Raw genomic sequence first — 27,942 nt, 5'->3', positions numbered from 1 at the left:
CCACCCAGGGACGCACTTCCTCCTGTAGTAAACATCATCAACGCAAAAAAAATATTTTTCCTCAAAACCTTAACTATTTTGATATTCGCAGTAGTAAACAATTGAGAAAAGAGTCAACATTACCGGGAATTTCCAATAATTACCGACATCGGCAACTTCCAAGCAGATAGTATTCACCCATGGACATTTATGTTCCAATGGGTGGCGGGAGAATTCACTTCTACTCCCGTTGCATCTTCAGCTAAAGTAATTTAAAAAACAATGCAAAATTGTTCGAGAACTTGACAAGCAAAAACAACAGATCACCGGAGGTCTATTTTAATATTTTCGTATATTTACCTTAATTTGAATATAAATGTTAACTGAAGTGCTTTTCGATATAATGTAATGCTGTTGTACTTTTAAAATATTTTAGCTGAGGGTGAGAGGGGGGATATTACGTCTTGCCAAACATCTAAAATAACTGTAAAAGGGGATGGCATTTTAATAAAACTGGCAATCAAAAGAAAGTTACAATTTGTATGGTATTATGCCCAATATCCCTCGATATTGAAGGTCAGATGAGGAATTTGAAGAACCTATCAAAGAAACAACGGCAATAGCAGAGGGTGTTGATTTTGAACCAGTGTTTGCACCTCAATAATCCATCAGTCTTCGCTTGACAGGCTTCCTCAAGATATTCGGTGTTCTATACAGAAAATCGACAATTAAGCGCAAATGTGGCAGGAGGCAAAGACTGCGGTAGAGGAGGAATAAACTCCACACGATGACTGTATGTATACTGTACGTCTGTCTAATATTCGGCCCCTGCAGGGGCATCATATTCGCTGAACTGCCTGCCAGCGTGTGTACGGGCTTATAATTCAAGAATATCAATGGTCAGACGCTTACATCGGGTGTTTGTGTTTGTATTATTTAGAGAATTGAAAAAACATTTTCAAAACTACAGCTCAAATGAAATTAAAAAAAAGTTTATTTGTCTCTTTGCTGTAACAACTGTGCCAAAACTATTCAGATACATCAGAATGTAACTAGATTGTATTGGATTTTAGGAAATGTATTTTTGCGCATTTCCCTATACGATCAGAATGCCTTCCTGTTTTCACTGTGTTTATTGTTTCTGCCTATGATCTCGGAAAGAAAGACCCAGTATCTGTTCACCGAAATAATCCAGGAGTTTGCTGTGGTTTGAGAAGAGTGTATGAAGGTAATGAAGGAGGGAGGACACGCGCATTCCGCACGGGGAGCGCAGAGCAATGAGCCGCGCCTGCAGCTCTCTGAGTCTTTTCTTATATAACCTCTGAACCTGGAAACACAGCGTCTCCAGCCCGTTTTGGAGATTTACAGTTCAGAAAATAGCTGTCTCCAGCAGAAACTGATCTTTCTGCTTTAGTTAAGGTTTGGTTATTGTGGGGGTTTAGCGCTTGTATCTCTCTTCTCTTACTAAACACTATCTACTGTAAAGTATATAAATACTGTAGAAGCTAAAATGCAGCTAAAATACTTCAGTAAGGCCGAGCAAATAGGAAAGTTTAATAAAAATGATCTATGTTCTAGTTGCCCATATTTTTTAAACTCTCTGTTCGAGTTCTGATATCCTCTCGGCTCCTGCCGCTGTCACTGGGAGAGTGGCTGCATTCCGTAGGGCTACAGGCTGATTTCACAATGCCACATTTAATTAAATACAGGGGAAACCGCAATGAAAACAATATGTTTTAATACATCTTCTTCTGGATTTATATTTCGGTCTTTCACCTTTGAATGCATACCTTGACCGTAAATCTTTACTCGATTACAGGCACCCCAAACATTTCTTAAGGGAGAAATCGAAGCCTATTTGACCTTTTGCTAATCACATTGAAGTGTTCACGAAGCATTTCCCTGCCCATCATGTGCCCGCAAGCCGGTTTCTCCGTTTTCTTCTTTCTGTCGTTGTCAGCGAGCACAAGAAGACAGGAAAAATGCAAGAGAGGGAAAAGCTATCAGGAGTGGGATTTGAACCCATGCTTCTATTTAGAGACCAGAACACCCAAGCAATGGAAAGACAGGAGTCCTGGAGTCTGGCGCCTAAGACCACTCAGCCATCCTGACGAGGTACGTAAGTTGGTGTGTTAAAAGCACCAGTAGTTCACAAAACTGAGAAATGCTTTGCTGGAGAAGCGCCATGTTGCCTAATGTTGCCTAAACGGATCTCGGAAATCAAATATTCGGATCGATTTAGAGTGTGCTTTACAGCCTTTGTGTAATATTTTAAATTGTTTTAAAAAAGTGTGTACTGTGTACTACGTTTAGGACTAGTTAGTGTGGTAGAATATGGAGATCATCTCCAGCTCTGAGCTCAACTGCAACAACAAGTTGTGCTGAACAAAGTCAGTTCAGCTGAACCTTTGCTCAGTGTGGTGCTCAGGACTCAGGAGTATTGCTGTGGTTCTAATTAGCATGAACTGCAGGGGCTCTGAATCAGAACATTTCAATTTAACTGTACAGTAAGTTAAATTGCAGGACACGTTAAAATCGGATTATTACTGTGTCTCTGTCCCGTTTGTATATAACCGAATGTTTAAAAGATACCAGTAAGGACACACAACTACTAATGCAGTACTTATTGGAAATAGTCCCAAAACAAGTATGTCCGGCAGCTGGTAGACCCCTGTAATAATTTTGCAGTGACACTTTGAAGATTTACACTCTATTTAAATATTAATTTACTAAATTTCAGTTCTCTTTTCTCACACTCCCTTGCATAACTGAACTCTCACTCTCTCATACTAAGGGCTTTACATGCATTAGCTGTGATACAGATTCTAATAAAGACAGAATGAAACTGTTTGTTTAGTGTCTCATGGTGATCCTCTTCTCGATCCAAATTAAATGTTTAATATGATCCCTCGAGAAAGAAAGGAGTCAATTTCCGCCTGGAATGATTGATGCTCCATCAAACATTTTGTAATATCTCTGGAAGTTTATACAGTAGAATCCTGGTTTGTGGCTTAAATTCAAGGTAAACAAGACTAAGGAAACGAGTTGGAAACTATGTCGATCTGGGATTTAAATCATCCGGAACATTTCACTACATTGGGCAGTATGAGCCAGAGAGCAGCTCTGTTGATAGCTCATTTGGTACAGTAGAGCAGAGGACTGTAGGGGAAACAAGAGGGAATCCTTAGGTCGCTGGTTTGACTCCGACTCGAGGAAGGTGCCCTTTGTGTATTTCATTCAAACAGTTAAAATAGCCGATCTTTTTTTCACTCAGACTTTGATCAAAAGCTCAATAAACGACGAAGCAGAGGCTCTTGTTCCGAATTCAGCTCACGTCTGATTGTCTTGTTTTGGCCAAGATCTGATCTTTTAATTCAGGGACTACTCTGTCTGCTTTGCACAGTAATTCAAAAGTAGATACAAATGTCACATTTTTATTTTAGATATAAAGGTATTCTCTATTTTCAAAGGATAGGTACTTAATTGGCTTTATGATTTGGTTTTGATTTTGTATCGTTGTATTATTAAGTTTGTGCTTTTTGTGTTTTTAACATATTGTGAACTTATTTTTGAAACAAATGCTTACAAAGGCAAACACGGCACACATCTGTTTATACCAGTGGTGAATTGTATATTTGTATTAAGTAGAAGCTACTGCGCACTTCTGGGAGTATAACAGGTTCGATATAAAGTGGCAAAAATATAAAAGGGGAAAATACCCCAGACTGGGTGTAAAGGCCTCGTTGTGACTGTTGTTTTATTGTTGAATACGGCATACTGTGCATGAAATGTTGCAGAAACACAATCTGATAGTTAAATAATTATTATTTTAATAATTATGTATAAGTATGAGGCACCGGATCCAAATATTCAGTTCTGATTTTTTTTAAAGTGATATCTTCCCTTCCTCTGGTGGAAGTGACACGATGTGAGCAATTGTTTTTTGTTCTTTTTTTTCACGTTGCGATCCAAAAAGCCTCAGATGCACAGTCTGACAGCAACCAAACCAGAATGGATTCTGCTGGGAGCCGGACTGAGCTCATTCTTGCTCCCTGTGCTGAAAACAGAATTAGCTCTTACCCGAGCACCATCTACAGCTGCTGGATGGTACTCTACGTCCTGCTGCTCCAGCAATTATTTTGACGGAAGACAGATTACATTCGCGCTTTTAACCTTCTCGCAGCTACAGGCGAGACTGAAGCTGGCGATATAAAGGCACGCGCTGGTACACCTTCTCTAACTTTCACAATCGCGATAAACATTTTTTTTAAAGACCTTTGAAAAACTAGATATAGATATAGATAAAACTAGATAAAAAACATGAGTTTTATCGTTTTTTACATTAATCGATTTTGAATCAAATTTGATCTTTTTACATTTTACATTTTACGTTGAAATGTAGCATGCATACCTAGTCCACCAACGGACAGAGCAATATTTTACGTGGCCTTCCAGAGCTTCCAACGTGTGATGGATTTGTATGGGTGTCTGTATGATACCACTAGAGCACTGGCGCAGTTGCAAAATCCACTTTCACACGACTTTTTCAGTGTCTTCTCTCTCAAATGGACCGAAGCACAGGAGCCAATATTCGGGAAAACGACAGGTGTTTAAACAGAGGATGTCCCAATGTCTGGGACAATGCATTGTGATTTTGTATAAACGCAAATGGTTTCTCATTTAAAAGCCAACAATATTCTTTTTCTCCCTGGTGCTAATAAGCTACCACACATGCGAGCTGTAGTGTGAAAGAAAATTAAAATGTCCATAGGAAGGCAGAATAAAATCCAGAAATGTGTTGGTGATATCGATAAACAGGGCTCATGTTCACAACAAAACTTTACTGTATAAAAAGTTAAAATTTGTAAATATATATTTTTTTATTATGAATAGTGTCTTTTAAACCATTCATGAAGGATTTTTATACAAAAAAACACACCATTATATGAGAAAATATATTTACTATATCTGCATTTAACTCATTTTTTAACAATTTCAATTTCAAGGCTGATATAAATTGTTGCCCTGCTTTTTTGTCATAAATACACAAGCTTGTTATGTCTTGTGTCAGAAATAAACTGCATGAAAGTTGCTTAAGCAACAAAAAGTAAGAGCCACAAAGAAGACAGACATTTGCGTTTATAGTGCAATGTTATCTCGAGCCTTTAAAATTACTTTAAATGCAATTTATTTTTCTCTGTGGCTCTAAGGCTTTGTCATTTACTGTAGTTATTCAGGAGAACATTATGTTAATCGTATAGATAAAACGTTTAATATATTCAGGTGGGTAGCTACGTCAGCATGCGTATCTGCAAAGGAACAAGTAATACTGTAGGTTTATTCCATGCTGAAAATAGAAGAGAGAAAATATGTTTTGGCCGAAACGTACCAGTAAACTTTACATTAACAATACCAGCCAACGATACATTATCATTTCACACCGGTTCTACAGGAATCTACAGCAGAGCCCTGAGTTGACTCCCAGAGTCCCACTGAGCCCATAGAATTCCACATCACCCATCACTCCTGCACACAGTCCGCTGAGAGCACCTGTCCATAAACTACTGGATTGAGAATGGGATCAAATAATTCCCCATTTTCTTAATTCTACATCAAAGGACTGTTAAAGGTCTATTTGAAGGCATCGATTCGTATTCTTAAACCAGATGAACGCCTGGAATAAGTTAATATTACTTATAAATAGTCGTGCTACAATACTCCAGTTGAAGGCATGCTTCTAGCTTTGTGGTACTCTGGTGCGTCACAAATTTATGTTTGAATTTCTGTGGATGAACTACTATAGGTGTACCCTCGCTCACTTTCTTTAGCGACAGTCGTTGCTCTTCATCTGAGTGATGTATTTGCCTGTTTTTCAGTTCACTTCCCTGCAAGGAATATTTACCTCAGAGCTCTCTTTCACAGACTGCAGGCACTATGTTTGTTAACAGGTGTTATAGTGATGACATCTTTCTGTATGATCAGGACAGGAGCTGCAAGTCCACTGTGTTGTGGCTGCAGTACAATTCTAGCTTTAAATTATAATACTTTTTAACAGCGACAGATTCTTAAGATCACGAGGTGTTTATATTATTTCAGTATTAAGCTGTTACTACATTCGGAACTGTCCCATAGGATTCAGTGTTCCGTTAGTTTGGCACTAAACTGCTTAGTCTATTGCAGGAATTGTACTTAGTCCTGTCCTGTAGTGTCCTCTAGAGAGCAGCAGCTGTTTCCTTGGGCTCATTGCAATTGGGAACATTGTGATTACTGAGCAGGGGACTAAAGTCAGCAGACGAGCGAGTTGCAAATCGGTATTAATCTGGCGTACAGAGCTGCATGCTAATCTCTGGATCATCACCAGTTAATGTGATGCTGTTCTTACCTTGCAATTGACCCAATCTGACTACTGGCACAAAACAACTCTGTTATTACAAATAAACTTCTTGTGTACCTACCGTGATACATAAGTTTGGTGGAGAGGTTTGGCAGCCCATATTCAGTCAAAGGTGTGTGTGCAGATCACTGTGATATACAGGCATCAACAAACTGACATACAATATTAAATGTTTAACTGATAAAACCCAAATGAACCAAACCTGAATAAATTATTGGTGGAAAGAAGTCTTTTTATATAGCAAAAGGTCTCTGAGCCTTTGGTAAGAACGTTGGGTATATAACCCATTGTCCTCAATATTGGAAATGAATCCTTGAGCACTGCTGTTTTACCAACGGTCCCCAAAAGTGCTGCCATTACCCCCGTCCCATAAAAGCCTAACATTACCCTTTCTTGCATAAACTGTAGAACATGCCATCACATTTCAGTTGCAGTTTAATCTATTATCACCCTACTCCCCACTTCATAACCTTCACTCTAATTCTGGTCTCCTAACTGTCCCCCAAGCCCGTCTACACTGTATGAGTGACAAGGCCTTCTCCTGTTATGCCACCAAGCTCTGGAACTCTCTCCCCAAGGATACCAGAGTCATCTTCCCTAAACTCCTTCAAATTCAGACTCAACACCTTCTTCTGTAGAAGAGCCTTTACTGAACTGGTTCCATTCTTTACCCCTCTGCTTCTATTTTCCTTAGTACCACAATCCATGGTCTCTTCTGTCTATTGGAATTGTTTTATCTTGTGTATTCTTATTGTAATTATGTCAAGTACTTTGAGAAGCCACCTTTGGAACCATTATATAAAATAGTTTATCCTAAATCCTTGAAGCTTTAATAGGGCACTGCAGTAGGGCTAAAAATTAACAGCCTTAGTGGGCCATCATAATTTGTGCAAATTATAGGTAGTCACAAAGGGAGACTAGGATTCACTTGAAATTCATGACATGGGACACTGAAACAGTGGAGAGACTTTGTGTAGTAAGCGTTCAGTCTCACTCTACACAGTCTGTGCTGCAGGTAGAGGTGGTTGTGAACACCTGTCTTCCCAGTCAAGTACTGGGATCTCCAGTCTCAATCCTAATACTTCCCGTGACTGTCCAATACTGTGAAACCAACACCCATAAGACAAGACCTCCAAGATTTTAACTGTACCATTATTCACTGATGTTTGTGCACCAGTATTGTTCCTCTGCTAAGGAAAGGAAGGCCTACTTTACACCAAGCCCCTGTTGACAATTCCTTCCTTGTGTTTCTTTTAGTCAGTTTGTGCAGCCTAGAATAGGACACCAGATCTCACTCTTACAGGGCACTACAGTAGCAACTCACTCCATAACCACTACCCCTCTCGGAAACAGGAGGATTTCCAGTATATTGAACACCTCTGTCTCTCCCACAGTAAAAAAAAAAGTCACACTGCCCTGCCCAAGGAACAGTGCGGCCATCTTCCCCCAGTTCAACGCTTTATTACTCCAGCCATTTTCAGTCCTCATTGGCAGCAATATGGGAAGCATTCTTGAAAGGGGAACCCCCACAAATACTTCCATTGATTAATGGGTCTCACTTCCCTTGAATTCTTCCACCATATTCAAACCTATAAACCATAAAGAAACAAGAGCAGGCAGAAGGGTCTTTCACAGCTTTATTGAGATGTTGCCATTACAAGGCAAGTGGAGGCAGGAGAGTCACAAGGGCCAGGCTGGAGCCTTCATTCAGGCACCTGGGGAGGAAGAAGGAGAACAATGCAGCTGAACTGCAGGACACCCACCCCTATAGGGGCTCCTCCTGCCAGACCCTACCTGTCCACTGGCCAACATCTCCAAAGTCCTCTGTTCCCTCCACATCCTCACTGGTGCTCTCAGCATCTTCACTGGAGCTCTGAGGGTCTCCTTCCTCATCCTCAGTCCAGTCAGCTCCCACATCCAGAGGAGCTTCTACTGGTGCCACAGCCACCCGACTACTGGTCACCAGGCTCCTGGTACCTGTGGACAAGTAACACCCAGGAGTGAGGGATCTGCTATACCCAGAGACCCACAGTCTACTCATCTAAACAGTCCCTTTGTCCAGCATGGGATCATTCCTCAGTTGTCCAAGCATGGTTGTCTCTTGGGCAGAGATGCATCCACAAGGGATAGAGAACCAGACCCACCTTCATTCTGACTGCCAGCACACCTGGACTCACAGCAGGCACAGACCTCATGGTCACCATACAGCTCCTCCCACCTGGAGGAGAGGAGGACAGGCGAGGCCTCCAGCTGGCATGTCCCAGAGCACTCTCAGCAGGCTCCTTGCAGAAGTACCTCTTCGCCTCCCTGTTGTAGGTGCAGGACTTGGTCCCTGGTGTTGCTTTAGCAGGAGCCACAGCCATGACACAGTGCATGTACAGCTCAGTCACTTCATGCTACAAGAGGGAAGGTCACAGCATTAAGGGATCAAGGCCAATAGAGGGACAGAGAAGGACCTTCTGCCATCAGTGAAGGCAAGCTGGCAGCTCTAGGCACTACAGCTGCCACAGTCTAGTTCACATCTAGATCATGGATGTGAAAGCGGAAAATGGATCAGTAGAGCAAGAAGGCTGAGCAGCCTTTGAGAGCAGTACCTTACTGGACAGCTTCTTCTGGAAGAGGAAGGCATCAATTGTGAAGCGGAGCACATCCTTCTGCTTGGAGGGGACAAACCTGGACAGGCAGTCATCTGCCTTGCTGTCCACCATGCACCTGGGGACAAGGACAAGGATGAACCCCTGCAGGCTCTCAGGGCTCCTGCCCACCTCTCCTCCCAGAAGGGGCCGTACCCCAAGTTGTCGATCACAGGGAAACGGGTCTGCGAGTGCTGGTCTGGTTTCTCCGTTACGTAACACGAGTGGATATACAGCCTCTGCTCCGCTGTGGCAAAGTAGGCAGTGGCCTGGAAGTACATGGGCTGACCCAGGAAGTACTCATCCCTAGGAGAGAGCCGGACCCAGTGGGCTGGAGAGAGAGGCACCATTACACCTGCACACAGCACCCCCTGCAGGCAGGAGCAGCCACTCGCTCAAGGAGCTTACAGTTGGTGGTGAGCAGCACAAAGCTGTGCTTGTTCTTCAGGTCCTTGAAGAAGGTCCTTCTCCTGGCCCACGTGGGGACATAGCCAACCTTGTAGGAGTAGTGGAACCTGCAGGACAGAGGGGATGAGGGGCTTCTGGACACTTTCCCAGCAGCTTCTCAGCAGCGGCAGAGCCCTGGCTACCTGTTGTAGGAGCACTTGACCGAGAAGGGAATGAAGCGATGCACAGGTGCACTGGAGGAGGGCGGGGCATAGCGGAGAGTGTTGGAGTACACCAGGCGGCCCTGGACAACCTGCAGGGTCACAGAGGAAGGGATATTCCCTGGAAAGGCAACCCCGACACTAACCCTACAGCTCAGATCGATACACTGCCTGTAGATGAAGACCTGCTTACTGATCGCTCGGTGCCGCACTCGTGAAGCCCGTAGATGAAGTAGAAGTAACGGCGTGTGGTTCGGCTGACGCTGCAGTTGCCCGAGGTCACCTCCGATGGCCGACAGCTGAAGCCGAACAGGAGCCGACTGACCCTCATGTACATCCTGCTGGAGTCGCACCACACGGCCACTCCTCGGGTGCCCGCGATGGCCGGGCGAGCCGGCTGCCGCCCTCGCTGGGGAGGGAACAGAACACTCTTGATGTAGGCGGGTAAGGGGCGGCTGCCGGCTTCGGGCTTCATCTTCTCCTTGTCGAAGTAGGGCGAGTATGCGTCTCTGGACACGGGAAGGCGGCGAAAGTCGGGAGCCAAGGACTGCGAGTCGTTCTCGCTTGCAGACAGGTCTTCGGAGGGCGCATCTGCCAGGCTCATGTCCTCCAACTGGGCTGCGTCTTCAGGAGCCGGGAAGTCGGCCTGGAGCGCCAATTCCCGAGAGTCCCAGCCAGCCGGCTCGGCGGAGATCAGTGCGGGGAGCCCGGCCCCTGCGCACAGGCACAGCACAAAGAGAAACGAGCGCATCGCCAAATTAACGTCCCGCTTAATTGCTACAGGAGTAAAATAAGTAAACCACCAAACTGTGTTGAAGCAAGAGAGCATAAAGTATGAATGAAGTGACTAGGTTTTTATACTGACAGGACCTGCTACCACACACCTGGTCACACTACCGCTCAATCAACACAATCAATTACACACAGAGACACGGATTGTTCTCAGCGTCTAATAAGAACCTGCTTCCAGTCTGAGGCGGGACTCCGTGAAGCCTCCTGAACACTTTCCCGTGTGTATCTGACCTTAGCAGAAGGGGTTCCATGCAATTACGACAAAATTAAATCACCCACACGTGTAGATTTGGCTCAGATGAATTTATTGTTCAATTAGTTTCTATTTTCCGAGGACAGTGTGTTAAACTCACTGTCAGACAGAGTACGGAACATGCGACAAGTCCGTCCACACTTTCTTTTATCGAGGGGGCTGTTCCATCAACATGTACCGCAATGAAAATAATTTTACTATTTTTCACGTGTAATTGCATGTCATATTAAAATGTGTAATACAAGCATTTCTTTGCTTCCTAGTAAAGAAATACTGATCAGCTTTTGACATGATCTGATAATAATTTGTCTGATTTTTCAGAGATTGCTTTTGCTTCGCAGGACTGAGAACCTATGGAAGCCCATTTCCGCCAGGGAGTAAAAAAAAAAATGCGCTATGGTATCACAGAATTGTGACTGAATTCCTTCAGTCTTAGAGAATTTGAAATTCAGTTGTTGGATTTCTTCAGGTCAGGATAAAGACTGACCCGCAAAATGCATTTTGAAAGTCCAAAAGAGTAGAGATCAAAATAACACAAACTGCTCAGTCCTGTTCTGACCCCTGTAGTGTGCTCTCTGAAGGCACCAGTTCTGTAGGGTTTGGGCATTTACTGGGACAATTATTAATTGTAGCAGTAAATCACAAAATTGATTCTTTTGATGGCTTTAGAATCCAACCATGCGATATGACTCAAACAACGCACACACACAGGTACTAATACACGAGGATACATTTCTTAATATATGGAATATGCATATAAACCTAACAGATCTTATCGAGAGGGTTATCAGAATACAAAGGGTATATATTCAGTCAGTTACCAAGAGTTACATATATCAAGAGGACATACGTTCAGTATATCATTCATTTAGACCGTTTCATAAAGTGAACTTGGTTACAACTTCTACATTAGATACTCAAAACAAGTACATAACTCTTAGGAATTAAATTGATATCAACTGGTTGGGATAACAATTGAATTCTCGAGCAGTAATGCAGTGAAGTTGAATATGTAACGCTGCTCTGTAGAGGTGAAAAGGATCCGATGCAGATGCAGGAGTCGCAGGGAGGTAAGTAAACGTACCAAGCAAATCCAGGAGCTGAGTCGTAGTCCAAAGGCGAAGGTAGGTCGAGATCCGGTAAAGGCACTGGTGGCGAACAATCCAAAACGTGAGACAGACTCGTGGTCGAAAAGAGAGCTACAGGGTCAAATCCAAAACAGGCAATGATAGCAAACAATCCAAGGGGCGAGACGAGATCCGAAGTCCGAAGGCAAAAGGTGCAGGCAGAATTCCAGGAAGGCAAAAGAGGGGTAAGAACGGTAGGCTGAGCAACAAGTAGAGAACTCAATACCGAGCAACGGGAATCAGGTAAGAATGGTATAAATAACCCGGCGTGCCGCACGGTAGAGCAATTGCAGGTGTGTTAACTCGTGCGGCGGCGCTTGTTAGTAGTAATCCGCTGCTGGTGCTGATTGGCTCGCTTACGTGTTGATCTCAGCTGGCTGGTGGTCGTGACAGAATACTCATCCAAACTCTGGGGATTCAGATCTCCTGCGGGCACAAAGAAACAGTTTCAGGCTGTTGCTGTCAAATCCGCGCTCTCTGGCTCGGTGCCAGGCTGTGCTGTGCGGCTTGCGACGGTGCGCTGCTGATGCTCACTGACCGGCTAGTTAGTGTTGGCTTTAACTAGCAAAGTTTGCGCACAGGAGAAAAGATGACTGTGGGTCCCAGCAAGTCAGGAAGAGGACCGGTTCATTCCTGATGAAGAGCAAGTTCTGAATAGTGATTCAGCTGTCCACAGTTCTGACCTGTTCACGAGGCCTGCTGCTGGTGCTAACCTCGGGTGGATCCTCTGGTTACCCTCTGGCAACCTCCGCTCTAGACTCTTAGAACAAAGGAAAGTTCTGGCATTCCGACACACTGGCCGCTCCGTGGTTGTCCGGGCTGAGTCTCAGGATGGTCAGGAGGCGCTCTGTGAGAATGTCCTGCCCTTGGGAGCCTTCTGCTCCTGGGATGTCCTGCCCTGGAATTCTCCTTTGAATTCCCTTTAGAAAAGTCCACAGAATTCTCCACTGAATCTTCTCAGGCCCTCTGTGTTGCCTGTTTTTACCTGGAGGAACTTCAGCTCATTGATTGGCTGAAAGTTCCATTGGCATCAGAGTCCCACCTGGGTTACTCGGCCCTACCAGTCCCTGATTGGTTGATCAAGGTGAGATATGAGTCACTTACTCCTGACAACACTTAGGAATGCAGTCCAGATGTCCATCTGGCACTCCCTAGACAGATAGGCGCCAATGGATGACCATTGATCATGATAGCCAGGCTTAACTAAGTGCATCCCCCTTTGGGGGCTGTCCCTTATCAAAGGAAACCTTAAATCAGCCTGCATGAATAGTTTCTCTGTGGCTGCACCACAGAGATGAACAGAGATGGGACCATTTGGGAAAGCTCAGAACACTTAATTCTTTCTTATTAATAAGCATCGCTGCTACACTGACATTTGCTCTGCTTTAAGTAATCAATGAAGAACACAATGTGCTTCACTAGACTCCGGTCCAAACAGGATTAAAAGCCAGCAAGTATACCTTTTCAAATTGACGTCAGCAGGGACTAGATTGGCACTTTAACCAGTGCCTGATTGGCTCAGTCAGTAGCGCATGGAATTCTTAATCTCAGGGTTATGAATTCAATTTTGGGTGATACAGGTGTTCTCATTAATTAAGTTTCCTGTTCATCTTTGACCATGTTACATCTTGATGGTGACTCAAATTGAGAAAAAAAGGACTGATCTAGCTCCTCATCTGAGTAGATAAGTCAAAGACTCCGTAGATAACCTATTCATACCAAGCACTTGGATGCAGCTTCACCTATCACAACTAGTATTTAACATTATGATAGCTCCTGTCTATTTACACTATAATTTACACTAGTGTTTCCTTAAAAATTGCTTGTAAGAATGAGACATAACACATGTATTCCAATAAAATAAATATTATTAATCTTTTCACTGTAACAGTTTCACTGTGACTTGGCAGATAACTGGCAGTGATCACTAACCACACCGAAAAATATGGGAAAGCAATGGGGAAAATCGACTCTTCAACATGTGGAAATGTATTACTGGGAGGAGGAGTCCTTTTCTCTTAGGTCAACACTCTTTGTAAGAGTCAATTCTCCCAGCTCACATCGCGGGTTTCCGTAGTGTGCCTGCAAAGAGTGATCAATTTGAGATAGGTAAACATCCTGATTTTATTTAACAAAGCTAGATGCACATTTGCTAATGCTGCCTTCATTGTAATAGGCAGTTTATTTCTCGAAAGCATGTTATGTAAAAAAAGAAAAAATGAAAACATGGATAACAATCTTTCAAAGCTAAAGATTTTACTTTTGAGAAATGGACATTTTATGTTTCTGGGTGCTTTTCAAATGCTGGTTTTAGAACTTTGCTGTGCTTCAAGCATAATTTTTCACCTTATAAACTGGGTATTGAGTGTTAGGGTTAGTGTTTTTTATTTTGATGACTTAGTAAAATGTCTGGAATTTTTTCACTTTGATATTATAGAGCACTTTGTGTTGATGAGTGGCAACAATTCTCAGTTAAATACATCATGGTTCCATACTGTAACACAATAAAATGTGAAAAGGCCAAGGGGGGAATAGTTTTTATAGGCACTAAACGTATTACAAAAATATAATGCTTCATTTTATGGAAACTTCTTACTATAACCACCAACGCACTCGCTGTTTAAGCAATTGGGGTTTCACAATCCTCTTTCTCACTGGTAATGTTATGAGCAGGAAAAAGACCATTGAAAATGGATTTCAATCACTCAAAACTAATAGTTGTCACACCCTCTACAGCTAGAGGGCGCTCCCACTCTGTCCTGGCCTAGTTTCCCTGTGCTTTGCTTGTCCTTCTGGTTTGTCTTTGTCTGGGGCTATATATTTCTGGGTCACCCTTTCCTCTTCATTCAGTATTGAGGGTTCATATGTCTTCAGACCTGCCTAGCACCAGGCCATCTCCTCCGCGGCCTGAGGGCTTAAGTTTCTACCCGACATCATCTGACCTCCTAAATGGGCTAACACCCGTTTTGCCACTACACATAGGGCCTATTTTGCTCTCCTGGCCATTCCACGGCATGCCCTTATAACATCCGTGACAGAAGTTCCAATGCTGTGCTGCCCTTTTAATTAACATTGGCTGAAACAATGTGTTGTTTTTGTCTCTTAAAGGGTCTGCTCCTTTACTCCGTCTTGCCAGTGTCGTATAGAATTGAGTACCTATAAAATCTGAGACCCCTTTCAAAGTCTGCATGTGCAGTGGACATAAGAGGCTTGGCGCGTGTCGCAATTGTTGCCCTATCTACTAAGCCCATCCTCCAAGTTTGCACTTCTGTGATGTAGTCTCACAGGCCTGAGAGACATAGATTTCACACATGTAATTACTTATAAAAGCCAACAAACCTTTTCTGAGTGGTCTAAGGCTCTGTGTTAAGGTTGCAGTCCCCCTGAAAGCTGGGGTTATAGTCCTGACGTTATACTTCAACTAATTCTCAGTAAATAGATCTTGCAGTACTCTGAGTGCCAGCTAGCTATGTAACAAGTGCGCTATAAAGACAGAAATTACACATTGTTTGTGAGGCTGTGTGCTCCTGTATGGTCTAGTGGTTAGGATTCTGGATTTTCACCCAGGTGGCCTGGGTTAAACTCCCAATAAGGGAAACTTTTCTCTTCCCTTATGTTTTCCAAATAAGCATCTCAGTGTAGAAAAGAGCCCCGTTATGCACTGTCGGGAGCGCTAAACTTTTGATATAAGAGATAGCTTGTTTCCTCCTGCTTTCGAACTGAAACCCTTTGGTGTGTTAAGAGAATGTGACAATCACTACACTGCACAAGGTGGGGAGGAGTGACTTGCAGAGAAAAGGACTCAACCCAGGAAAATATTTCCACATTCTGGAGAGGAGATTTTTTCCATTCCCCCACTTTTGCAGCCTGACCTCCTCTATTTCTAGAGATCTGTAGAATGTGGAGAAAACGTTTGAAGTTGTTACTGCTACCTCCCCTCGCTTTGAACAATGTGTGGAGTTGTTTGAGTCAAAAAGAATGATAGTTCAGGCCTATGGGAAGATCCATATTCAACTGTGCATGTTGTTTTGTTCTCAGAGTTTGCAAAGATGGAGGACATTCGCACCTGGCTAAGCCAGTATTCTATAGTCCTTCATGGAACTGAGTTCAGAGGTGCTGACGGAATAAAAACAGGAGGTTGAGGAACACGGGGGTGTTCAAAGGCATTGAGGTTCCAGTCAAGGGAGCAGGTAGCCTGGCCCTGTCCATTATTAGAGCACTATAACCTAAAGAGATGGTTTCATATATATTGTTTTGGGTATATTTATTAAAGTTTCCTATTTTGTGATTCTTTGTATTTGTTTGTGAAATTAAAATAGTTCTTAAAAAATAAATTGAAGGTTTTTCTGAAGTCAGAAAGCCAATTTATTTGGTGGAAAAACAGATTGGTGAAGCTCCAACAAATAAATCCAGTTTATTTGTTTATTTTTTTCTGAAACAACTGAATTAGATGAAGTGTGCTAATGTGTAAACTAACACCCGTTTGAATAACTAGAAGAGGGGAGCAGCTCCATTCCAGACCAAGGGAGCTTTGAGATTGGCTGGGCCAGATCTCTCATTTGCATATCTGATTTGGAAATGTAACACTAAACCCCCTTCTTGCATGGATTTAACTTGCACTCAAGAGTCACCTACTGTGTATTGCCACTTCAGTTTTTTTATGAGTAGCTGTGATTACCAGTTGACAGCTTTTATTTGTTGAATTATAAATGGTTTTGTATTATCACCCTGAATGGCCTGTACTCAAGGTTTGGTAGGGTATGTGTTTTCATTTCATTTACCAAATGGAATTTTTGCTCTTTTAGTATTTGTCTAGAAGGCTCTCTGAAGTCAGGAAGCCGATTTATTTTGTGAAAAAAGATTCTGTATTAATATTAATGTTTCTCATACAACATAAATAGGGTCTTTTAGGATTAAAAAGATCTTGCGCTTGGAAGTCTTAATAAAGCTGTGTGCTTCCATACACTCGAACAGTTTTGATTCCTACTATTTGACCTTAGGTGTGGGAACGGGTCTTTTTTGCCATTTGATTTACAATTGATCAGCACAGTATAGAAAATAGACCCATAAAGCAACGTCAGCAGTGACAAATGTGCAAAAAGTGATCACTTGTTTTCGCCCGCTTTCAAACTGAAACCCTTTGGTGTGTTAAGAGAATGTGATAACCACTACACTGCACAAGGTGGGAATGGGTGACTTGCAGAGAGTGTTGAACTTCGAGAAAGGACTTCTCTCAGGAATATATTTCCACATTCTGAAGAGGAGATTTTCTCCATTTCTATAGTCTGACTTCCTCTTTTGCTAGAGAGCTGTAGAATGTGGAGTCACCTATCCAGCTCTGGGAACAGTGTGTAGATAACAGGTTTGTTACTGCCGGATGAGCACAGTAAATTAATACAGCAGAATAAACACACTGTGAGTATTTGAAGGGAATTAACAATCTTTTACGTCTCGCCATGTTCAATACTGCTGTCATTTCTGTAATATTGTGATTATCACGTTCATCACACATGCGCAAGATCCCCTGTTTGAAATTGGGCAGAAACAGGTGTCTTTTTATCTTCTCACATTTTGCACTCCTGCCAGAGTTTTATGGATCTTGTTTTGTCTTATTGCAAGAATTCGAATTTCCTGTGTCATTCATTACATCACATCACATCAAACAGCCAGCAGATCATGTCACCTTTCAGACAGTCATTCTTCTGCTTCCTAAATTTCCTAGAGACAGGTCTTTTCAGCAGAACTGACAAACGTGGCAAAGCAACCTGATAAGACCAGGTCCTAGAAGTCACTACTCAGTCAGTTACTACTGCCGAAATGCAAGCCCTTCCTCCAGCCTGAAGAAGTTGATCCTACATTACTCAGGAAGAAGATGTATCTACCAAACCTCAGAGAGCTGAGCTGGATTACTCCCCTTCTGAATGACATAACACTCTACCACTCGTCTTCGTGCACTCATGCTGGAACTTTGGGAGGCTACTGCAGACAGCAGAGGTTGGATCATACACAGAGGTTGAAATAGCCCAGCTGAGAAAGCCTTAGACTGATGCTCTAAAGGACCCTGGTTCAATCTGGGATATGGCATTTTGTTTCGTTTTGTGTCCAAAGTCACACTTCCCTTTCTCAGCCTGAATCCCAAACTAGAGTCTTTGTGTCCTTGAGTCCCTCTTTTACCGACACTGATGAAGTACAGAAATAACTTAACATATTTTGCACTCCTTATGGTGTTTTATGGTGGGACCTGTATTTCTCTATGAATTTCCTTAGTGACAGCCCATTTGTTTTCAATATATTTCTGGTGAAGTTATTACATCGATCTCCCCTGGTGGCTTGTTTTCATATCCCACTTCTGACAATGACTTTTCTTATGTCACTTTGATGGGAGTACAATTGGAAAAAAAAACTAAAATGTGTGTAGTTGTTTCCATATCAAACCTGTCTTCCATTTTATACAGTATTCCACAGGAGTGAATCAATTCCTTGTTTAATTTTGCAAATGACCCTGCTGTCAAAAAAACTAAATTCCCATGTAGCCAAGGAGTTGCTGAAAAGCAACTTCACTTTGATGTTTTGTGTTGTTATAACTAATTCATCTCCTTTTTAAAAAATAGATTTCTTTAGAAGAAAGGTGTCTCACACTACAGTTTAAATTGTAAACAGGTCATAGAAAAAGCTCCTTAGCTCCCTGTCAGGAATCAAACCCCACTCTCCTGTATGACAGGCAGGGATTCTCACCATGGTTAAATTGCAACCGTAATAATATTGACAACATTAATAAATGCATATATAATTGGAATTGAAAACATATCTAACACAGCATCTTTTCTGGTTATATACTACAATGCATTGCTGATATTTGTTGTTTGCCATTTAGGTTAAATACTGTCATGTTTTTCTCAGCAATCATCTTTTGATGTGTAAGTATAAATAATGATAATACTATTTGAATACATACAGGTCTTAACATTATTTTGATTAAAAATAGTAAGTTAATAAGCAATAAATGGCATATAAAATAGTGTGAAGGTGAAGATCACACAAAATCAACTACAAATGTGGGAATTTTACATTTTTAGGATTATAAATTGCATGTAGCACATTAGCAACACTACAGTAATGCTAATATAACAATAGTGTAAAAAAAATCCTGACCTAATTCCTTACAAATGCTGATACAAAATGTGAATGATTTCAGAGTTCCGGGGATTGGGTCTCCTGATAGAGAAAAGAGATGAACTGAGGCATGTGGGAAAGTGTACAGAACTGGTGAACTCCCGATTCCACATCAAGAGGCTGAGCACAATGGAAGAGTCCTGTACACACAAGTGAGACCTTGACAACATGGACAATCAAAACCTACTGGTATGATATTATATTCTCTCTGTGGTGTAGAAAATATTCACTACTAGTATTATAGGTTACAGATAGGTCATTATATGACAGCTTACATCTGATTAATAGGATCCATCTCTGGCATACATTCTTATTTTTAGTTTATAATGTATAATCTTGCTAAATTTTTAATGCCAAAATAAAGTGTTTTATAAAAAGCTTCATGTTCTAAGAAATTACTACAACTTTTGAACTTTGAAATATGGCCACTTTGTATTCTAGGACTTAGCAAATACTGCAGAAAAGTGGAGTTAAAATGTGAAAATGTGTAATGGGTATGTCTGATTAGTTGATTAGTGAAGATCCAGTAGTAAAAATAGCTTCTAATATTATTTATAATATAATATTATTTCCAGATAAACCAACTTTGGAGAGTAGGCAACAGTGATTTCAAAGAAAGTGTGTTCACAGTGTTGTTAAGGTATTGCTTATAGATTTTTTTAATGTTTTTACATTACATTTTTACTTTGATCAAGTTAAAATATCCACAGAATTTAGCTTAAAGATACTTTGTTAACCACTGAATTTGCAAGGTGTAAAACTGCTAAATTGTCTTTTAAAATATAAGAATTACAGTGGTACATTTGATACTAAATATTTGAGTAAATAAACGTTGAGTGAAAACTCGCTAGAGAAATGTCTAAGCTCAGTCATAATTTGGTTTTCAGACTTAAGACAAATTAACTGATGATGGAATTCAACTTCGCTGGCACAAACCAGAAAGATCAAAGACAAAAGAGGTGCCTGGGAGACACAAATCTTTTTAGAGCAATTAAAGGTACTCTTATTCTATGTTGTACTTTCAAACTTTGGGTACTCTTTAATTAGGACAGACTTTATTGCTCAATTACTATGATGCAAGCTAAACTTAATACACTGATTAAGCTTTGATCTTAGTAAATCTTAATGGTTCTTTTTTGAGATTATATTCAAGAAGAGATTAATCATCATTTGTTGATCATTTGTTCTTTTGTTGGAGAACTTGACAATCTTTGACAATTATTATTAAATGAGCATTATACAAATGTGCTATATATGTTATATGCTATATTGTAATATATATAAACACAATTGGTTTGATATGGATGTTCATTTGAAGGATTTGAGGAAACTATCAAGGATCGCAGAACAACCAAAGATACATTTGGGCATCTGCTATTGGTAAAGATGAAAGAGTACCGTAAGTGAGAAGCTTGCATACACACGAGAGAAAAATCAGTTTTAATGCACTTCATTAAACTGATGGTGTGCTTATCAATCGTGCATAAAAAATATATAGCAGAGGATGGTTTCGATCCATCGACCTCTGGGTTATGGGCCCAGCACGCTTCCGCTGCGCCACTCTGCTGACACCTTTCATAGTGTGATTCAACACAACTGCTCTATCTTTGCTTTCTAAAAGTGCGCCGGAGATGAAAAGTCTCAACGGCAAACGCAGACGTCACTTTGAGCACTTGGTCTTTTATAGTACGAAACATCACACGCTGCTCTACATGGGCGTGTCTTCAAGATCGTTGAGAACCAAACCTTCTGCTTTCCGAGGCAACTGATTCTTTCGTTGTTAATTCACGAATCTTCAATGAGAATCAGTGAAACGAAAACCAAACACATTTACACACTCGCGTCCTAGCCTGAAAGAAAAATGATGGAAGCATTTGAGAAATAAGAAGAGTAGTCTGAACAGCTCCAGTCTATCAACTGCTCTACAAAGTGATCGCTACTTCCACACCCAGTTTATAACGCTGAAAATGATTCAGGAAGCACAGCAAAGTTCTAAAAGCAGCGCTTGAAAAGCGTCTAGATACATAAAATGACAATTTCTCAAAAGTAAAATCTTCAGCTTTTAAATATTGTCATCCATATATTTTCGTTTTTCTCTTTTTTACATAACACGCTTTCGAGAAATAGAATGTCTTGTAATGAAGGCTGCGTTAGAAAATGTGTATCTAAATTAAAATCGGGTTTATGACTTCTGCGTTTTTCAGCTTTCTTAGCGCTTGGGTCTCGATTCAGATATTGCAATGAAAGCAACAGGGGAGTAAGTTTTCCTTTTCTAAATCAAAGGTGATCTGCTCACAAGAAAGTATAAAAACTTCAGCGTTTACTTTTTGAAGACCGCAAATTGTCGAAACACTATTGCTTCATAAGCTAATAAGTAAGGTTTCTGAGCACGCATTGTTTTACTAATGCTGTTATTAATAAAAAAAAAGCTTAAATTCACATAATGGAATTTGGACGGCTCAAAGTACTCTATTCTTTGCACAACTTTATTTGCCCGCTGAGTAGAGTTTAAAGCAACGGCAGCAGAAGTAGCAGAAGTAGCAACAACGTGGTTAGAGTGTCACAATACACTCTATGAAATTATTGAGGCTTCAGATCGTTTTGTTCTGTTGAAGCTGCCTACAGGCTCTGAATTGCTGACATTGGCTGTGATCTTTTTTCAGGTTTCATGAAATTCTTCACATATTTGAAATATTTAATTCGGGTTCGCCTAATACACGGTGCAAACCGTACCTGCAGCAGAATGCTGTGGCACATGAAGCCGTTTTGTTTATCGGTTGTAAAGATTTAGGAGCGTACTACAAATCGAGCAAGCGAAAAGAAAATTAAACAGGAGTCACTTTTTGGATTGCTAATTCATTGTGCTCTGCTCGTCTAGGTTCAAATCCCATCCTTGTCATGGTTAAGGCCTGAGACGTGTGTGTTTTTTCTAAACGGTGTTTGCATTTGTTTCCTCTTTTACTCCTGTAAACTCAGGATTTTTTTTCCTTGGTGGCAACAATACGCTTCTGCAATACAGTAAATGGTAGACTCTGCTTTCAAATTAGCTGCACCAGGCATTCGGATACAGAAAAACACAGGGATTTAAAATTCAGGAATATGAATGGCCAATTGCTTACAGCTAGGGTTTTTACGTTTTCTTATTTAGCGATTTGTGTATCAATCTTTTAATAATTCATTTTCTGACAACTATTCCAAAGGGGCACCCTGTCAGCTCCTAATACTTTTTAAAAGTCTGCCTGCATGTTTGATTATTGTCGTTTTATTTAGAAAAAGTTCAATATTGATCGTAACTAAAGAAAATTAGGATCACGAATAAAAAAGGGGCTGAAGATGCGAGTCGGTCTTGAATCAGAGCTGAGCGACACGGGCTTCTGTTCTGATATGATTGTACAAGAAGCAGGAGGAATCGCTTCACTCCTATGGAGCATGAGCTGAATCAGGAGGGAGACATTTCGTATGCTCGTGCATATGTTAACGCATGACCTACATCGTAAAACTAAATTAAAAACTAACATTAAGCTGTCAAAGACATTCATTTACATACAGACAAGAGACAGACATAGTAATGATTCTACATTAACGTGTCCTACATAGTAATGTATCGCAGAATTCCGACTAAGTAACTCAGAATTGCTACCTAAAAACTCAGAATTATGACTTTATCTCTCACATTAGCCCATATTTCATTGTCTGTCCTTTTGTTATTGTAACGATTCGGGTTCTATCTAGCAAGACCTGGGTTCGAGCCAATACAGTGAGGCACGAAGTAGGGTGGGAGCGGCAAGGGCACAAGCCCTAGAACCCGAATCCGTTACAATAACAAAAGGACAGACAATGAAATATGGGCTATTTCGAAGTCGCAAATGTGAGAGATAAAGTTAAAATTCTGAGTTTTCAGGTCGCAATTCTATGATTCTAAGTCACAATTCTGAGATACCATAGTGCGTTTTTTTTTACTCCCTGGCGGAAACGGGCTTCCGTAGGTTCTCAGTGCTGCGAAGCAAAAGCAATCTCTGGAAAATCAGACAAATTATTATCAGATCATGTCAAAAGCTGATCAGTATTTCTTTACTGGAAAACAAAGAAATGCTTGTATTACACATTTTAATATGACATGCAATTACACATGAAAAATAGTTAAATTATTTTCATTGCGGTACATGTTGATAGAACAGCCCCTCGATAAAGGAAAGTGTGGACGGAGTGTCGCATGTTCCGTACTCTGTCTGACAGCGAGTTTAACACACTGTCCTTGGAAATTAGAAACGAATTGAACAATAAATTAATCTGAGCAAATTTTACACGTGTGGGTGATTTAATTCTGTCGAAATTGCGTGGAACTCCTCCGCTGAGGTCAGATACACACGGGAAAGTGTTCAGGCGGCTTCACGGAGTCCCGCCTCAGACTGGAAGCAGGTTCTAATTAGACCCTGAGAACAATCCGAGTCTCTGTGTGTAATTGATTGTGTTGATTGAGCGGTAGTGTGACCAGGTGTGTGGTAGCAGGTTCTGCCAGTATAAAAACCTAGTCACCGCATTCACACTTTATGCTTTCTTGCTTCAACACAGTTTATTGGTTTATTTATTTTACTCCTGTAGCAATTTAGCGGGGCGTTAATTTGGCGATGCGCTTGTTTTTCTTTATGCTGTGCCTGTGCGCAGGGGCTGGGCTCCCCGCACTGATCTCCGCCGAGCCGGCTGGCTGGGACTCTCGGGAATTAGCGCTCCAGGCCGACCTCCCGGCTCCTGAAGACGCAGCCCAGTTGGAGGACTTGAACCTGGCAGATGCGCCCTCCGAAGACCTGTCTGCAAGCGAGAACGACTCGCAGTCCTTGGCTCCCGACTTCCGCCGCCTTCCCGTGTCCAGAGACGCGTACTCGCCCTACTTCGACAAGGAGAAGATGAAGCCCGAAGCCGGCAGCCGCCCCTTACCCACCTACATCAAGAGCGTCCTGTTTCCTCCCCAGCGAGGGCGGCAGCCGGCTCGCCCGGCCATCGGGGACACCCGAGGAGTGGCCGTGTGGTGCGACTCCAGCAGGATGTACGTGAGGGTTAGTCGGCTCCTGTTCGGCTTCAGCTGTCGGCCATCGGAGGTGACCTTGGGCAACTGCAGCGTCAGCCGACCCACACGCAGTTACTTCTACTTCATCTACGGGCTTCACGGTTGCGGCACCGAGCGATCGGTAAGCGGGTCTTCATCTACATGCAGTGTATCGATGTGAGCTGTAGGGCCAGTGTCGGGGTTGCCTTTCCTGGGAATATCCCTTCCTCTGTGACCCTGCAGGTTCTCCAGGGCCGCGTGGTGTACTCCAACACTCTCCGCTATGCCCCGCCCTCCTCCAGTGCGCCTGTGCATCGCTTCATTCCCTTCTCTGTGCCTGTCAAGTGCTCCTACAACAGGTAGGCAGGGCTCTGCTACTGCTGAGAAGCTGCTGGGAAAGTGTCCAGAAGCCCCTCATCCACTCTGTCATGCAGGTTCCACTACTCCTACAAGGTTGGCTATGTCCCCACGTGGGCCAGGAGAAGGACCTTCTTCAAGGACCTGAAGAACAAGCACAGCTTTGTGCTGCTCACCACCAACTGTAAGCTCCTTGAGTGAGTGGCTCCACCTGCCTGCAAGGGGTGCTGTGTGCAGGTGTAATGCTGCCTCTCTCTCTCCTAAGGATGAGTACTTCCTGGGTCAGCCCATGTACTTCCAGGCCACTGCCTACTTTGCCACAGCGGAGCAGAGGCTGTACATCCACTCGTGTTACATAACCGAGAAACCGGACCAGCACTCCCAGCCCCGTTTCCCCGTGATCGACAACTTGGGGTACGGCCCCTTCTGGGAGGAGAGGTGGGCAGGAGCCCTGAGAGCCTGCAGGGGTTCATCCTTGTCCTTGTCCCCAGGTGCATGGTGGACAGCAAGGCAGATGACTGCCTGTCCAGGTTTGTCCCCTCCAAGCAGAAGGATGTGCTCCGCTTCACGATTGATGCCTTCCTCTTCCAGAAGAAGCTGTCCAGGAAGGTACTGCTCTCAAAGGCTGCTCAGCCTTCCTGCTCTACTGATCCATGGTCTGCTTTTCCATCCATGATCTAGATGTGAACCAGACTGTGGCAGCTGTAGTGCCTAGAGCTGCCAGCTTGCCTTCACAGATGGCAGAAGGTCCTTCTATTGGCCTTGATCCCTTAATGCTGTGACCTTCCCTCTTGCTGCATGAAGTGACTGAGCTGTACATGCACTGTGTCATGGCTGTGGCTCCTGCTAAAGCAACACCAGGGACCAAGTCCTGCACCTACAACAGGGAGGCTAAGAGGTACTTCTGCAAGGAGGGTGCTCTGGGACATACCAGGTGGAGGCCTCACCTGTCCTCCTCTCCTCCAGGTGGGAGGAGCTGTATGGTGACCATGAGGTCTGTGCCTGCTGTGAGTCCAGGTGTGCTGGCAGTTGGAATGAAGGTGGGTCTGGTTCTCTATCCCTTATGGATGCATCTCTGCCCAAGAGACAACCATGCTTGGACAACTGAGGAATGATCCCGTGCTGGACAAAGGGACTGTTTAGATGAGTAGACTGTGGGTCTCTGGGTATAGCAGATCCCTCACTCCTGGGTGTTACTTGTCCACAGGTACCAGGAGCCTGGTGACCAGTAGTCGGGTGGCTGTGGCACCAGTAGAGGGTCCTCTGGATGTGGGAGTTTACTGGACTGAGGATGAGGAAGGAGACCCTCAGAGCTCCAGTGAAGATGCTGAGAGCACCAGTGAGGATGTGGAGGGGGCAGAGGACTTTGGAGATGTTGGCCAGTGGACAGGTAGGGTCTGGCAGGAGGAGCTCCTGTAGGGGTGGGTGTCCTGCAGTTCAGCTGGATTGTTCTCCTTCTTCCTCCCCAGGTGCCTGAATGAAGGCTCCAGCCTGGCCCTTGTGACTCTCCTGCCTCCACTCGCCTTGTAATGGCAACATCTCAATAAAGCTGTGAAAGACCCTTCTGCCTGCCCTTGTTTCTTTATGGTTTATAGGTTTGAATGGGGTGGAGGAGTTCAAGGGAAGTGAGACTCATTAATCAATGGAAGTATTTGTGGGGGTTCCCCTTTCAAGAATGCTTCTCATATTGCTGCCAATGAGGACTGAAAATGGCTGGAGTAATAAAGCATTGTACTGGGGGAAGATGGCCACACTATTCCTTGGGCAGGGCTTTGTGACTTTTTTTTTTTTACTGTGGGAGAGACGGAGGTGTTCAATATACTGGAAATCCTCCCGTTTCCAAGAGGGGTAGTGCTTATGGAGTGTGAGTTGCTACTGTTGTGCCCAGTAAGAGTGTGAGATCTGGTGTCACATTCTAGGCTGCACAAACTGACTAAAAGAAACACAAGGAAGGAATTGTCAACAGGGGCTTGGTGTAAAGTAGGCCTTCCCTTCCTTAGCAGAAGAACAATACTGGTGCACAAACATCAGTGAATAATGGTACAGTTAGAATCTTGGAGGTCTTGTCTTATGGGTGTTGGTTTCGCAGTATTGGACAGTCACGGGAAGTATTAGGATTGAGACTGGAGATCCCAGTACTTGACTGGGAAGACAGGTGTTCACAACCACCTCTGCCAGCAATACAGACTGTGTAGAGTGAGACTGAACGCTTACTACACAAAGCCTCTCCCCTGTTTCAGTGTCCCATGTCATGAATTTCAAGTGAATCCTAGTCTCCCTTTGTGACTACCTATAATTTGCACAAATCCTGCTGGCCCACTAACACTGTCAATTTTTGGCCCTACTGCACTGCCCTATTAAAGCTTCAAGGATTTAGGATAAACTATTTTATGTGATGGTTCCAAAGGTGGCTTCTCAAAGTACTTGACATAATTACAATAAGAATACACAGGATAAAACAATTCCAATAGACAGAGGAGACCATGGATGGTGGTACTAAGGAAAGTAGGAGCAGAGGGGTAAAGAATGGAACCAGTTCAGTAAAGGCTCTTCTACAGAAGAAGGTGTTGAGTCTGAATTTGAAGGAGTTTAGGGAAGGTGACTCTGCTATCCTTGGGGAGAGAGTTCCAGAGCTTGGGGGCATAACAGCAGAATGCCCTGTCACCCATACAGTGTAGACTGGCTTGGGGGACAGGAGACCAGAATTAGAAGAGTGAAGGTTATGAAGTGTGGAGTAGGGTGATAATAGATTAAACTGCAACTGAAATGTGAAGGCAAGTTCTACAGTTTATGCAAGAAAGGGTAATGTTAGGCTTTTATGGGACGGGGGTAATGGCAGCACTTTTGAGGACCGTTGGTACAACAGCAGTGCTCAAGGATTCATTTCCAAATTTTGAGGACAATGGGTTATATACCCATCGTTCTTACCAAAGGCTCAGAGACCTTTCCACCACTAATTTATACAGGTTTGGTTTATTTGGGTTTTATCAGTTAAACATTTAATATTGTATGTCAGTTTGTTGATGCCTGTATATCACAGTGATCTGCACACACACCTTTGACTGAATATGGGCTGCCAAACCTCTCCACCAAACTTATGTATCACGGTAGGTACACAAGAAGTTTATTTGTAATAACAGGGTTGTTGGTGCCAGTAGTCAGATTGGGTCAATTGCAAGGTAAGAACAGCATCGCATTAACTGGAGATGATCCAGAGATTAGCATGCAGCTCTGTACGCCAGATTAATACCGATTTGCAACTCGCTCGTCTGCTGACTTTAGTCCCCTGCTCAGTAATCACAATGTTCCCAATTGCAATGAGCCCAAGGAAACAGCTGCTGCTCTCTAGAGGACACTACAGGACAGGACTAAGTACAATTCCTGCAATAGACTAAGCAGTTTAGTGCCAAACTGATGGAACACTGAATCCTATGGGACAGTTCCGAATGTAGTAGCATCTAAATACTGAAATAATATCATAAACACCTCGTGATCTTAGGAATCTGTCGCTGTTAAAAAGTATTATAATAATAAGCTAAAATTGTACTGCAGCCACAACACAGTGGACTTGCAGCTCCTGTC

At 42.8% G+C, this 27,942-nt stretch overlaps 3 protein-coding genes, 1 long non-coding RNA gene and 1 other non-coding gene across 5 annotated transcripts in view; 4 read left to right on the top strand and 1 right to left on the bottom strand.

The window, feature by feature from the left end:
- LOC138242797 (zinc finger protein 271-like) overlaps nucleotides 1-27,942 on the top strand; it is a 683,123-nt gene that overhangs the window by 582,413 nt on the left and 72,768 nt on the right. The gene's annotated exons all lie outside the window — the stretch shown is intronic.
- Nucleotides 1,141-19,127, top strand: LOC138242949 (uncharacterized). The gene is made up of 3 exons (XR_011191830.1): nucleotides 1,141-1,207; nucleotides 1,940-2,094; nucleotides 18,982-19,127. It is a non-coding gene; the product is annotated as an uncharacterized lncRNA (long non-coding RNA).
- On the bottom strand, nucleotides 8,004-10,365 carry LOC138243327 (zona pellucida sperm-binding protein 3-like). The gene is made up of 9 exons (XM_069198891.1): nucleotides 9,808-10,365; nucleotides 9,597-9,706; nucleotides 9,415-9,521; nucleotides 9,163-9,337; nucleotides 8,968-9,085; nucleotides 8,669-8,769; nucleotides 8,518-8,591; nucleotides 8,168-8,350; nucleotides 8,004-8,088 (listed from the first exon to the last, which is right to left on the bottom strand). Exons 1-9 carry the CDS (start codon nucleotides 10,363-10,365, stop codon nucleotides 8,081-8,083), a joined length of 1,434 nt encoding a protein of 477 aa, XP_069054992.1. The 3' UTR covers nucleotides 8,004-8,080.
- Nucleotides 16,572-16,629, top strand: LOC138243874 (U7 small nuclear RNA). Its single transcript, XR_011192492.1, has one exon. It is a non-coding gene; the product is annotated as a U7 small nuclear RNA (small nuclear RNA).
- Nucleotides 23,535-25,921, top strand: LOC138242825 (zona pellucida sperm-binding protein 3-like). Its single transcript, XM_069198390.1, has 7 exons — nucleotides 23,535-24,145; nucleotides 24,247-24,362; nucleotides 24,438-24,774; nucleotides 24,852-25,258; nucleotides 25,327-25,400; nucleotides 25,568-25,750; nucleotides 25,830-25,921. The coding sequence occupies exons 1-3, from the start codon at nucleotides 23,588-23,590 to the stop codon at nucleotides 24,559-24,561; spliced, it is 798 nt and encodes a 265-aa protein (XP_069054491.1). The 5' UTR covers nucleotides 23,535-23,587; the 3' UTR covers nucleotides 24,562-24,774; nucleotides 24,852-25,258; nucleotides 25,327-25,400; nucleotides 25,568-25,750; nucleotides 25,830-25,921.

The sequence above is a fragment of the Lepisosteus oculatus genome, chromosome 14 (assembly GCF_040954835.1).
Source record: "Lepisosteus oculatus isolate fLepOcu1 chromosome 14, fLepOcu1.hap2, whole genome shotgun sequence".
NCBI classification, from domain to species: Eukaryota; Metazoa; Chordata; class Actinopteri; order Semionotiformes; family Lepisosteidae; genus Lepisosteus; species Lepisosteus oculatus.
Note: the sequence above shows the minus strand (reverse complement) of the source record. Positions and strands in the feature narration are given on the sequence as shown.

Excerpts from the sequence above, each read along its gene's own strand:
- LOC138242825 (XM_069198390.1), top strand. The coding sequence starts at position 23,588 with ATGCGCTTGTTTTTCTTTATGCTGTGCCTGTGCGCAGGGGCTGGGCTC. Across the intron at positions 24,146-24,246 it reads GTTGCGGCACCGAGCGATCG|GTTCTCCAGGGCCGCGTGGT; the intron begins GTAAGCGGGTCT and ends GTGACCCTGCAG. Across the intron at positions 24,363-24,437 it reads GTCAAGTGCTCCTACAACAG|GTTCCACTACTCCTACAAGG; the intron begins GTAGGCAGGGCT and ends TCTGTCATGCAG.
- LOC138243327 (XM_069198891.1), bottom strand. The coding sequence starts at position 10,365 with ATGCGCTCGTTTCTCTTTGTGCTGTGCCTGTGCGCAGGGGCCGGGCTC. Across the intron at positions 9,707-9,807 it reads AGTGCGGCACCGAGCGATCA|GTTGTCCAGGGCCGCCTGGT; the intron begins GTAAGCAGGTCT and ends GTGACCCTGCAG. Across the intron at positions 8,592-8,668 it reads TACAACAGGGAGGCGAAGAG|GTGGGAGGAGCTGTATGGTG; the intron begins GTACTTCTGCAA and ends CCTCTCCTCCAG.